This window comes from Plodia interpunctella, chromosome 21 (genome assembly GCF_027563975.2).
Source record: "Plodia interpunctella isolate USDA-ARS_2022_Savannah chromosome 21, ilPloInte3.2, whole genome shotgun sequence".
NCBI lineage: Eukaryota > Metazoa > Arthropoda > Insecta > Lepidoptera > Pyralidae > Plodia > Plodia interpunctella.
Window position 1 is genome coordinate 2,080,994 of NC_071314.1, and position 13,183 is coordinate 2,094,176.

The window sequence follows — 13,183 nt, forward strand, 5'->3', positions numbered from 1 at the left end:
CGGTCTAAATCAATTTATCGGCTTTAGTCAAAACTGAAAATAAATAAATAGTGAATGTTATAAACTAAATTCTACCCTTAGCCCTTCCTAGAAAATATCTCTAGTTACGCCCACGACAAACACAATGATAAATACCTGAGGCCAGTCGCCGACGGGCGTGGTGGGCGACTGCTTGGCCGCTTTGGCAGCGTTTTCGATGCTTTCTATCAGGGACTTCACTGACAACCGGGAGTCTTGACGACTTACACCTGAATAATCGACAGAGAAAGCTATATAGCTTGTCATATGAACCTATGAACTTAAACAAACAACTGAGAGGACATTCTATGAAACTAAGCAAGCTTCCATGTGCTAGTAATCCTAAAAGACACTTTCTGACAAACCGTGTTGTGCGTTTATAGAATTCTCTGTCAGAAACTGCCATAAGTGTTCCTAATATAAACACTTTTAAAAATAGACTTGAAACACAACATTTAAAGACACAAGTGCAGTGATATACACGCATCAGCTTTAAGCTGCTAGTGTATTAAATAAAAAAATAAATCAAAATCAAATAATTTATTCAGAAATTAGTCCTTCACATGCACCTTTTCACGTCATATTCTAAATTAAATGATGTTTACCAAAGCTACAAACTACTAGCATTTCGGAACGACCAATGCTGAGAAGAAATGCCGAAAGAAACTCATTCAAACAGTGTTGGTCCCTATTATGCCAGAAGAGCTTACCATTTTTTAAATATAAATTTATGTATATATAATAATAATAATATCTTCCATTCCGATGTGCGAAGTATATATATACATAACCTACATGAGAAGAAACAAGACATGCACCTAGGTCCAAGCGGGATGATAACGGCTAAACTTAGGTCTAGGCTAAGATAAGTTGGCTATATCTAGGTGTAACCATCTGCGACATGTTACACCGAGATCTAGCCGGCTGAACCTAGTTTTAACCGCACTTTGAAATTTAGTCGTAACATATGCGCTTATAAAAAAAGTACTTGTGATTTATAACAGTTTACCTTTATTCCGCCTGTGCGAAGCTGCCGTAGCCATGATGTCCTGCAGGGAGGCGCTGGTCAGCAGGGGAGGGGGAGGGGTCTCCTCTGTGCGGGGGGGGATCGCTGTAAGTTTGATAACTTATTTTTATATTTCTAGCACAACTGTAACAAGAGGTGATTGTAGTTATATGAGTAATATGTGAATGTACGGATGAAATAAGAACATATCTGTGCAAGATTTTTATTAATTTAAGATATCCCAGTGATAGAAAAATGACAATTTACAGCAGTCTAATATGAAAAAATATTATTTTTGGTATGCTATATGCGGATTAAAATAGTTCATTTGTAGACTAGATTATTTTTAACCGATTGTGGCTAGTATTAAAATCAAAATCTATACATAATAACATATGATAATGGTTTGATAATAAGCCTTATACAAACACACCTGACTTTGTTCTTCAACAACAAAAGTGACCATCACCATAAGACAAATCTCTAATTTAAGCATGCACTAGCTGGTAATGATTGCTAAACCAATATATTTATAATTAATTAAGTTTTAAAATCATGGTTTTTTTTTTTTTCGAAAAAATATCTAATTTGTTACTGGCCAAATCGACCTTGAAAACTGCTTTAAAAAGATGTATTCATCAGGCATCAAGGTGCTTAAAACTATTAAATATTTTTTTTATATACTTATTATAGCTAAACTAAAAAAAAAATGATCGTCCTATGATCATATGCATTGTCGATTACCAAAGCACGTAACACCTCCACCTAATGCAGATGCAACTAAAGAAATACACGATACACGATCCTAGAAATCAGTTATAGGCGTAACTGTCCCCTACCACCACCACATGAGACACAAAACACGACACACGTTATTTCGACACGGAGTTATTCACGGTTCACACGACGCATAGTTTTCTTCAAAAGCCTAACTTACGTAACGGTCTCGGGGGCGGCGGATCGTTCAATGACCTTATTGGATGAGATAGACGCTTGTGTTCCAGAGTCTTCCAATAAGGCTTCGGCTCTCGAGGCCAAGAACCCGTGTTTGTCACTATTGCCGGTGCTTTCTGCCCTTGGAGAGAAATTTTCCTTATCGCTTCCATTTTTCGAGGCTCAGGTTGTGGCGAGTTTCGTTCCAGATTTTGTACAATTTCTCCAATAGAACTGGTAGATTTCTTTGGCACTTCTTTAGCACTGGGCGTACGCGACAACGAGATCACAGATTTAGTAATATGAGCCATCTCTTTGACTATATTGGCCGGATCGTTTTCATCTCTGGAAGATTCTCTTTTAGGTTTCTTAACCCGTCTTGGCACTTTCAAAATCTCCTCGCGTGTCACTGCAGCGAAATCATCGAATGACTTCGTTTGAGCCTTTATCGATAGTTTGTCGTCATCAGCTGCGTTTTTATTTTCAATCGGCACTACTGGTTGTCCAATTTCTTCGTAATAATGCTCCTGTTCAGATGATCTTCTAGACTCGATAATAGGTAGGAATGGATTTGTGTTATTTATTGGCTGCTTTATTTCTACAGGTGCATTTGTAGAGAATGATTGCGTAGTGTTTATAACAAATGGAACATTATCGATTGGTTGATAGTACTGGTTGTCAATCAACCATTCAGGTGTTTTACTCAACTTGACGACTTTTGAAGATGCTGCTTTATTTTTAGAAGGTAGCGATTTCTGCTCCGGATTTTCAACATTCCCTAAATTTTTCCAAGAAAGGAATGGTAAATTTTTCGTTTTTGAATTCTTTTCGAATATACCTTTTTTTTCACTGACACTACCAAATTTTGTATCAGATATGTTTTCTTTGGAAATCACTTGGCCTATGTCATCATAATATACTGTTGCTCTTTTGTCATCATGTTTCTGCTCGATAGTTTTTTGCTGATGTTGTTTGAAAAATACCGGCTGTATTAAAACTGGACTAAGAATTATAGGAGACGTCCTATCTATGGCACCATTTACAATTTTGATTGGAGTTAAAAACGCCTTTAGTCTGCCTTCTTTTTTATGGCAATCATTTTCTAAAATAGCTGCGTTATATTTCGCTAATGCAACTTCATTTCCCGCAGCTGGTTCAGGAATAGTAGGTATATCATTAACTGTATTAATCCTTAAATGGTAACTAACGTCATCTACTAACCCAGAAGGAGATATATCATTCGAATTTTGTATTGAATCTACAAAAGGATTACCACTATTAATATTTTGCCCCAAACTACTTTCCACTGAGGAGGAGTCTGTTGTATTTGAATTTTCATTTATATTAGGTTTAAAATCAATTCGAATTTCTTCTTCTGATTGGATAACATTACCTAAAGCTGTACTAGTCAAATTTGCAGATTCACAATTGAATTTTTCAATGATTCGAATATCTTTCTGATGATGTTGATCATTGAGCTCTTTCTGATCAAAGATTTGTAAGGGTGGTGAATCTACTCTTTCAATTAATTCCTTTACAACTGGTTTCGAGGATTCACCAACAGTATCGGACGAATTTTTTCTCGGAAATATATGCGGGTGCGATACTTTTCCTTTAAAATCACTAGAAATCGATCCCCTTTTCTTAAATTCTTTCGACTCCTTTTTTACAAATTCTGGAGATGGGCTTTTAGACTCCTGTTTATCTGATTTTCGAGATATTTTTTCCCTATTCGTTCCTGTAATTCTATCAATAGCAGCTCTAAAGGTATGTTTTAATTCTTCATTAACTTTTTTTATATCCTCCTCAATTGTTTCTACAATAGCAATGTTTTTTTCTTTAACTGGTGATAAAAACGGTTCAAATTCTGAAACATTATTTATATCATCGGGGTATGGGAATGGCAGTAACGATTCCGCTTTTACTACTGGTATTGTATTCTTGTCTTTCTTATTATCAATATCCAATCTTGCCATATTACTTATGTTACAAGGTTTGCTTGTATCAGTAAAAGTATTGGAGGAACTAAAGCTCGTTAGAGGAGTTGATAAACTCTGTGCCGACAAAGTTCTAATTCTATTGTTATTTTTTCCAACGGGCGAAGTAAATACACTATCAGAACCAACTGTATATAATGACATATCACTGTAATTTATAGTACCATCTATAAAGTCTATGCTAGTAGCTTCTTTCAAGGCATTTTGATAGTCATCGTGAGTATTTAAGTTATCCAAACTATATGATTTTGGTTTGCCATTGTACATTTCAGACAAATTCCTGCTGAATATTGTTCTTTCTCTTGGTTTAGGCTTAGGCACTATACTGGATTCCGATTTCGTTACTAACTTATCACTAGCCGTGTTGAGATCAAGGAATAAAACATCTTCAGACGCGTCCGGGGATATTGCCGACAAATCCAAAGCTTGCTGTCTGCTGATTTTGGAACCGACCACATCTACTGCATCTTGCCTCGTTAGCTCTTTGTTATCAAAGAGTGTGAGGACGGTCTCAGCGGATACTTCACTTTGACCTTTCACCGCAACGATATCCGAAGATGAATGTTTAGGGCTAGTGTCATCTGTTTCATCTAAAGTAACATTATCGATTTCAATTTTAACAAACTCTTCACGCGGAACTTCTGCACCATTTAGATCTTCCGGTACGTTGTTCGATTTGAAAAATGCTTGATCGACGATACTGTCTTTAAGAGCAGGATCAGACACACTATGAACTCTACTGAGGTATCTCGTTCGGATATTTTTAAAGACATCTTTATGCAAAGTATCGCCGAGATCATCTAACGTATCCGAGGATCTGGACCAGCGTTTCTCATCGTCTGAGAAATTGTGTACGTTATCCACAGATCCTGACTTGTTAGTACCTGTTTCGGTATTAAACAATGATTAGACATCTCATATAGACATATATACATTGAATTTAGTTAGTTTATGACCGTAGGCGTATTATCGCAAGCTACACAGAATTAGTGCATGGGAATGCCCGTTAATTCTGTAGATATCTTAAGTCTATCATTTACATGCAAGTACTTACAATGCTGTGATATAAGAGAAAATAAATGAGTACAAATCAATTTTTATGAGCTCCAAAAACCCAAATTCAATAATTACAAAATAGAGAAACAGAAACAACTCTTTTTATATAAATCCGCACATACGTGTTTAACAGAGCTATACCATTTACAGCATTCATCTATCTGTAGGTATTTCGGAATAGCGAGGCTGGTAATAATAATTTTCAACAGCGAGAAATCATTTGAAATAACATTTGCAACGTACAATACACTTTTTAAGTGTATTGAATGCACTATTGCACTTCAATACCAAAACTTTTGAACTTTTGCAAGCTGTAACCATAAAGTTCATAATTTTGACTGAATGTTGCTTTTTTCAGCTTTGCCTTTCCGAACCTCCAATCTACACATCCCATCTAACTACCATCTATGACATACGTATAGTCGGGGGCGTATAAAATTGACCCAGACAAGCGACCTAACACATAGTCAGGTTTATCTGCCCCCAACCGTACTGCTTCAACCCCCGACCCCCCCCCCTTTACTAGCACCGCCCTGACCTTTCATGGAGTGTATCTGGTCCTCCAGCAACCGGATGCGGTCGCGGGCCAATTTGTTCTCGGAGACCAGCCGCTCCAGCTCCCGCTGGGCTTCGGTCTTGAAGTCGTTGGCTACTCGCACCGTCATCAGTAGATCGCTTTGGAACTGCTTCCATTCTGCTTCCTGTGGGGGTTAATAGTACTGATTAGTTATCATGAGGGCTGTTGGGAATTACGCTGGTAATAAACGTCCGACTGTGTGTCGCTTTCGCCTGGTAGAAGGCAATAACATTTTTGCCAAAATCTTTTTTTACGTCAGAGATCAGTAAACCGTTGAGGAGTTCCCTCGTTGGGAGCCGATCATGATCCACCATCCGATCTCGCTTATCATAATAATGCATCGTCGTGGAAATTAAAACGACTTGGAAAAGTTTTACTCTGTAGGACAAGCGGAAGTCGGTGAAATTTAAATTACAAGTTTTAATTACAGACAAACAAACATCGGGACAGGGGAAATTATAAAAGATCTTGTAAAAAGCCTTAATAGGTACTTGAGAGGAATACGATCGTTAAGTCGAACATCGTGATTGTAACTGAACATGCTGAGAGAGAAAAAAAACACAGTCGGAACAAATCTCATCGCGAATGTAAGTGACAGAGACACAGTGTAGGTACATGAAAGAGAAACACATACATCTCTGTCCCTGTCTCGCACGAGCTGCGCCAGCCTGGTGCGCGCGTCCTGCAGCTGGCGCTCGGCGTCGGCGGCGCGCGACAGCGCCTCGCTCGCGCGCGACATCAGCGACAGCTTCTCGTCCGACGTCACCTGCACCTGGGTATCGAACGGGACGTTTTACATCTCTCCTATATATGACAGGACAGGAAAGGTCGCAGGTTCGAATCGTGCTCTTGCCACAGAGTTTGTATTAGCAATCTGACTCATGTATAGTTTTCATCGTCCACTTGTTCTGATGAAGGAAGACATAGTGAGGAAACCTGCACTCTGGTTGATTATCAGCTTGTGTGTGAAATGGAGAAGGCAGTGGAAAACCACTCCATCTGCCATGAGGAATATGACTATGAAAAAGAATGTAATACGTAAAACAAAATTAATACCCAATGAATGAATATACAAATGTGTAGGGACTCATGTGTTGTATACGGTACCTACAAAAAGCTGACGCTGCAAATGTTTATGTATCGAAGTGCGGTCGAGCCAGTCGTTCCCCGCACGTCATTAGATATAGGCGCTAACTGCATAAATTCCGTGTAACTGTATAACCTAAATATTGTGAGTACTTCTGCGTTTTGAATCGGGTATATTACCCAGACTTTCGTGAACTGCATTCACTAGTTTCATTAGAACATCTTTCACATTAACATTCATACTTAAAGAACAGTAATTCAGTTCAAGTGCACAAATGTCTTCAAAATGGATCAACACGTAATAATGTAATATAAATGAATCATAAATGTAAATAAAAAACCCGTACTGGACCCAAAAAGCCTCCTTGTGGAACACCACCACATTAAAATAAGTTTACAGTATATTGTCAGTATCATATATAATCTTACTAATATATTAATTTTGAATTTAATTTGCGCACAAAAACCCTCTCAAACGAGTGTTTGTTAATAAATCACATAAAATCTACTGGCCAGATTTCTATGAAATTTGGGACGCAACACACAATATGACCGGAAATCGCACGATAGATACTTTCATCCCCAAAATTCCCACGTGAACAAGTCGTTACATAAAATAATTATAGGATTTCCAATCTATAATCAAGAAGCTACCTGTATCTGTAGCTCGGCCATGTTGTCCTGTAGCGTCTTCATCTCTCCTTGTAGCGCCGCCTTCTCCTGCCTCATTTGTTCCAGTTGGAACTCCAGCTCCGATATCGTTGACTTGGCGGTGTTGCGGGACACCTACAATGTTCAAAAGACCACAATCTAAATCTGGATCTTCATTGTAAAGTTGAACGTAACATTTTGAAAATAATTAGATGAAAAATAACAAAATTCGAGTGGGATTCCAACTCACGCTTCTGCTTTACCGGAACTAGTCTTTAGCACTGAGTTATCGAGACCAGAACATGCAAGTAGTTCGGTTCATATGTCGACGTACAGTATTTACGTTAGAGTACTAAGTACTCCTAATTACGTACTATTAATCTGTACATGATGCTACATTTTAAACACTTTTACGTATATTTTGTATCTGCTATTGCATGTCACTTATGCTTTTAAAACTAATTATGAATAAGCAATAATAATTTTAAAAATATTAAGTCTAACTATAAAGGATAGAAAATGAGGGCGCTCTGTCTTTTTATTAGCTCATAACACACATATTCGATATTACAATGACAGACCAAAATCGGAACTCGTATGTTTTTCAATAACAGTTTTACCGACCGGAAGAATTCGAGAATTGTAATGACTCACGAGCGCGTCGTCGTGCAGCTTGCGCGCGTCGGAGTGCGCGCGGTCGAGCTGTCGCTGCGCGTGCGCCAGGCGCTCCGCCAGCGCGTGCGCGCGCGCCGCCGCCGCCTCCGCCTCGCGCCGCGCCGCCGCCGCCGCCGCCTCCGCCTCCGCCGCGCCCTCTGCCGCGCCTGCGCGCTCCGACAGCTACACCGTATAAGTGCAACATGAAAAAAAAATCAAGGGATCCACGTTTACCTAAAGTCAGGTCTTTGATTTTGTATGGAACAGCTGATATTTTTTTCGGGATTTCGCGATTGCTCCCATTTGTTGTCCCGTTGTTCAGTGTCATGTATTAAGCATGTAGTCAAAAAGTCCCCACTGAATATAAAGTCACCGTACAAATGTTATTTGCACAAAAATTTGTTTAACGGCCTTGCCATTACCAATGGAGCAATGGAAATTACAAGAACAGATATGTCTCCCGCTTCATGCTCCGAGTGCAAGCTAATGTGCTCTCTAGCGACCTCACAATAGAGGTCACACTCCCGTACCTTGGCCTTGGCCGCGTCCAGCAGCTCGGTCAGCGTGTCCAGCTGCTGCTGCCGCGCTGCAGCGCTCTCCAGCGCCGCGCCCGCTTCATGCTCCCACTGCAAGCGCTCCGCTTCTGTGCGCTCCAACGTGCTTTCTAGTACCCTAGTAATGGAAAAGTTAAATACATGTTATACTCGTACAAACGAGATCTATCAACCAATCAAGTATTTTCCATTCTACTACTAAAATAAAGTCAACTGAGATCTAATTAGAACAATTTTTCATGAAATTAAAACCAAATTCGAAATTTACCTACTTTTTTATTTTCATCGTCAACAAAGCTATCTATAAAATTCACACCTGCGCTTTGGAGGCCGGCAGTAGACTTAGTTTAAGTAATTTTTTGACGTCAATAAGTGATGTATTATAATCCTAAATTGAATAAAGAATTTTTAAAATTGAATATCAATTTTTTGTTGAGCGTGAGCTTAATAAACCTCTTTCTACATTTATTTCAAATTTTTAAATATTTACGATTTGAACAAATAAAAACAGAAATGCATGCGCTTCGTCAAAAAATATAACAGAAGTGTCTGCAACATGCTTCATCAAATTTTTTATCAAATTAAGGGCTGTAATTGCTTACCTGACTCTTTCCTGCAGCGCTGCGTTGTCTTTGGTCTTGTCGTCCACCGCCGCTTTGGTGTCCTTCAGCTCGGCCTCCAGCTGCTCCTGCTTGCTTTGCAACAAACGCCTCTCCTCTTGCGACACCTGCAATGTTAACATAAAAGACAATTTTGCCTTTATAAATTCCTCTAGTGGAACAGACAACTATATTCATATTAACACTCAATTTAGACTAATTCTGTGGCATGTAGTCAACATGCTAATTTCCGGTAATTTCCATCCCCTGTCAAGTCTTAGCAATACAGGCTCCATTATTAGCTGTAGCTTCACGGAACCCACACTGTAACCGAAATCGACCAGGGTATCAAACACATAACCTTCCAAAGGCGCATAAGGTACAGAGATTAACATCATTTGTTCTACGTCATTTGTCTAAACTTAATAAATACAATTACGTGTCTCGCTGTCCGTCTCGTGTTGCCTGGCTATTACACAGAGTTAAGATGTGTAGAATCGCAAATGGGATTGTATTTTTTTATATGAATAAAAAGAACTACGTAATCACAAAAAATTGCAGAATAAAAGTTGCTGTATCCAAGTAGTCTTTAGAAGGTTTTCCGTTAGATACCAGTAACCCTGTACATGTGTCTGTGTGTGTGTGTGAGCTTTATGATTGGCCGGCTGTGTCCATTGATATAATAAAGTATTAATCTCACCTTCAAGACGGCGAAGAGCTGTTGGTCGGTGTTTGCGGCCGACACGGTCTCGGGCTCGGCGCCCTCGCGCAGTAACAGCTGCAGTGTGTCCACCTGCATACATCACACAGTTATTCCTATGTACTGCAAGTGTTATATCATCTGTGGTCCCGGGTAAATAGACCTTAAATAATTAGTAACAATTATTCAATACTAACTTTTGCCCGCAGATTCGCCCGCGTTAATTTTCCGAGATGAAAGGTACCCCATGTCCTTCACCATATTTCAAACTACATGTATGCAATATTTCAAGAGGACTGGTTGAGTAAATAGAGCTTGAAGAGATAACAAACAAACTTACTTTCGCATTTATAATGTTAGGATAAGGATTAAACTGTTACTAAGAACACAACACCGATGTTTTACTGCAACCAGATATATCAGTATATACCTTAGTCCTGCTGTCCTCCAGCTTCTCAGTCTGCTGACAGAGCGACTCCAGCAGCAGCTGCTTCTCCTCGGCGAGGCGCTCGTTGTCCGCGTGCGCGTCCGCCAGCTGCGTCTGCAGGTCCGCCAGCTCCGCCAGAGTGGCTTGCAGCTCCTCGCTTGTGCTGCACAAGACAACATTCTTAAATCTAAATGTTTTTTCAACGGGACTTTGGGAAAATAAACTTAAAACAATGTCTTAGGTTTTTTTCTAATTTCTTTTTTACATAGTCATAGTTAAACTAGCTTGCAACGGGAACGGACTCGCCCGCGTGTTTTCCCAAGGAATCAGTTATTTTGTCAAGATGAATGGTAACATATGTCCTTTTCCGTACATTATACTATATCTTTGCAAAATTTCAAGAAGACTGTTTGAGTAGACGCTCTATCTACTCAAACAGTCTTCTTGAAATTTTGAAGAGGTTGTTACCTCTTCACGTCAACAAACTTACTTTGTAATATTAGTTAGAATGTATACATAGCTCCAACGCTCAACGGCTGTGGAAGCAACCGGAAAGAAACTCGCTACTCGATGAGAGTGATATGGAACACTGCCATTATCTTGTAATTATTTACGCATTATGACCTCTTTAGTCATACGCGTGCGCGCTGGCATGATTTTTATTTCTTTCAGTCTAAATTCAAAATTTTAAATTATTGTTCCACTTGATATTTTGAAATCACATTTTGACTCATTAATTACCATAACGATATCGGCACGTACCACAGTACGGTGTAATAATAATAAATTATATATATAATAAAATATCTTATTAAGTATACTATTATACAACTGTCTGCCTTTGCCTATTTCTACTCCAACCCTACCTGAGATTACCCTACCACCTAACAATCCAATTAATCCTGGTCATGGAGTCTCAAGACTTTACTTCATAAGAAAAGGCAAAAACGAAAATAATGTTACCTGTAGTGATGTTCTTCCATCTGCTGTATGCGGTCCTGCAGGCACGCGACGGAGACCTCGCTGAGGGATGATGAGGAATGCTTGTCCCATTCTGGTGTGCTGGCTTCACCGCTGTCGCCTTCGCCCTGGAGGATAGAAATATTTCGAAAAAAATCGTAGACGGAAAAAGGACCTATCGCTGACAGAGCTGAGAGGAGTTATTAGACGAAGAATTTTCTTTTAAAATGTTGTATGTCTGATGTCGCATCTCTTTATTAAGAGCTGTCGTTCACGTCTGACAATAATAATTTATGAAAAAATTAAGTGCCGGTGTTTAATGGGCTACATTCGCGCACACTAGCGCCATAATCACGTTTTTAATTATAAATAGAAATAAATTTATTCATAACATACTAATATAAGTAACATCACAGAAAATGAACAAAATGTTACAATTTTTTTTTATTTGATATGCGAAAACGAAAAAAAATATAGCATTATTTATTGTTAAGATTATTTTTAAATTTTGGCTAATAAATAGAAGAAATTGATAAAAATGTAATGTGGCAGATGTAGGGTCTTATTCAATTACATTTAAATTACTTGTCCTGTGACAAAATGTGCAATTTTCTCTCCTGTACTCAGAGGACATTAGAGTGTTATTGATTTAGTATATCTACTGAAACCAAAACAATAAAACAGCTGTTCAAATGTACACGGTGTATGCGTCCGCTGTGAATGTGAACAACTGTTTACAGCAGCAAGGTATTGTCACAACAATCAAGAGGCAACAAGGCCACGTAGGAAATTCTCCGTTTTTTCTTACATGTCTTATTATGTAAATAATGCTTACGCGTCTCTTTATGATTTTACAGCAAAATAAAATACGACTTCTTAGAAAATTTATCGGCCAATCAATATTAACGACGAATTCACTTAAGTGTCGTTTTATGTTCAGTACACTGGCCACTAATAAAATAATAAAACAACAAACTAATAAAAGAAAAAACAATTACGTAAATGTCACATACATTATGTGCCAGTGCGATCGACGCAGGCGCAGAGGAGTGCATGCGGCGGGGCGCGGGCGCGAGCAGCAGCTGGCGCTTCTCGCTGTCCGAGAGCGGCGAGTGCGCGACGCCGCGCAGGCGCGCGCGCAGCGCTCCGTTCTCGTCTGCCAACCGCTCCAGCGCCGCTTCACGCTCCGCTTCTATGCTCTGAAATAGAAAAAAACGTTACCTCCCAACTTCTGTTCTTCACGGTTGAAACTCGTGGTCAGCGTAAAAAAAAGCCAATGGAACTGTTTGGTCTAAAACATTAGTTTCAGTTGTCCCATTATTGGACAACTCAATGGGACTAGTGGAATAGACGGAAAATATTGAAGATTCGGCTGTGATTTTATAACCGCCGCTACCCAACTGTTATTGTTGGCTATTATTGCGAACGTATTCTATATCATCTCACGTACCTAGTATCAGGGTGTAGCCATAGCTATCAGCTACATACCTCTCTACATGCCAAGGTGCCTCGTATGACATCACACAGAAGAAACACAGGAGACACAGGAGAAAATAAAGTGGTAGTATTCTAGGGCGCAACCAGACGCCATATTGTCTCTTAACTACTCAAGATTTACCAGATTGGAGAAAAGGCTGCGGTGAAGTTTGTTGCGCCGCTTCCTCACCTACGTCTGGGAAGTAGGCTATCATCCCAAGTTGAATATAGAATATAGAATTTATATAAATATTCCCCTACCTTCAGTCTATCAAGCTCGCCCCTCAGTCGGTCCGCCTCTGCAACCTTCTCCAGCAGCTCGTCCACCCTGGCCTGCAGTTGTGCACGCTCCATGGCGGTGGCTTCCAGTTCTTGTCGGAGAGACTCGATTTCGCGAGCACCCGATGCCAGAGACGCCTGTAAATTAGACTGGTATTTATTAAAATGTACTAAACCCCAACGTGCGGATCGATCTAGATGAAGCTAGCT

The 13,183-nt window shown here is 39.5% G+C and overlaps 1 protein-coding gene across 24 annotated transcripts in view; it reads right to left on the reverse strand.

The window, feature by feature from the left end:
• spdi (split discs) overlaps nucleotides 1-13,183 on the reverse strand; it is a 48,791-nt gene that overhangs the window by 6,623 nt on the left and 28,985 nt on the right. For 23 of the 24 annotated variants that reach the window (XR_010370197.1, XM_053761608.1, XM_053761609.2 and 20 more), the window contains 14 exons: nucleotides 12,956-13,111; nucleotides 12,232-12,417; nucleotides 11,222-11,346; nucleotides 10,262-10,421; nucleotides 9,832-9,924; nucleotides 9,135-9,259; nucleotides 8,509-8,650; nucleotides 7,979-8,161; nucleotides 7,328-7,459; nucleotides 6,222-6,359; nucleotides 5,549-5,711; nucleotides 1,962-4,838; nucleotides 1,028-1,129; nucleotides 136-248 (listed from right to left, as the gene is read on the reverse strand). Coding sequence is in view for 23 of the 24 variants with exons in the window: in XM_053761608.1 (XP_053617583.1) it covers nucleotides 136-248; nucleotides 1,028-1,129; nucleotides 1,962-4,838; nucleotides 5,549-5,711; nucleotides 6,222-6,359; nucleotides 7,328-7,459; nucleotides 7,979-8,161; nucleotides 8,509-8,650; nucleotides 9,135-9,259; nucleotides 9,832-9,924; nucleotides 10,262-10,421; nucleotides 11,222-11,346; nucleotides 12,232-12,417; nucleotides 12,956-13,111 (4,695 nt within the window). In the remaining variant the exon portion in view is untranslated. The remainder of the gene's footprint in view (nucleotides 1-135; nucleotides 249-1,027; nucleotides 1,130-1,961; nucleotides 4,839-5,548; nucleotides 5,712-6,221; nucleotides 6,360-7,327; nucleotides 7,460-7,978; nucleotides 8,162-8,508; nucleotides 8,651-9,134; nucleotides 9,260-9,831; nucleotides 9,925-10,261; nucleotides 10,422-11,221; nucleotides 11,347-12,231; nucleotides 12,418-12,955; nucleotides 13,112-13,183) is intronic. The other variant, XM_053761630.1, reaches the window with a different exon arrangement.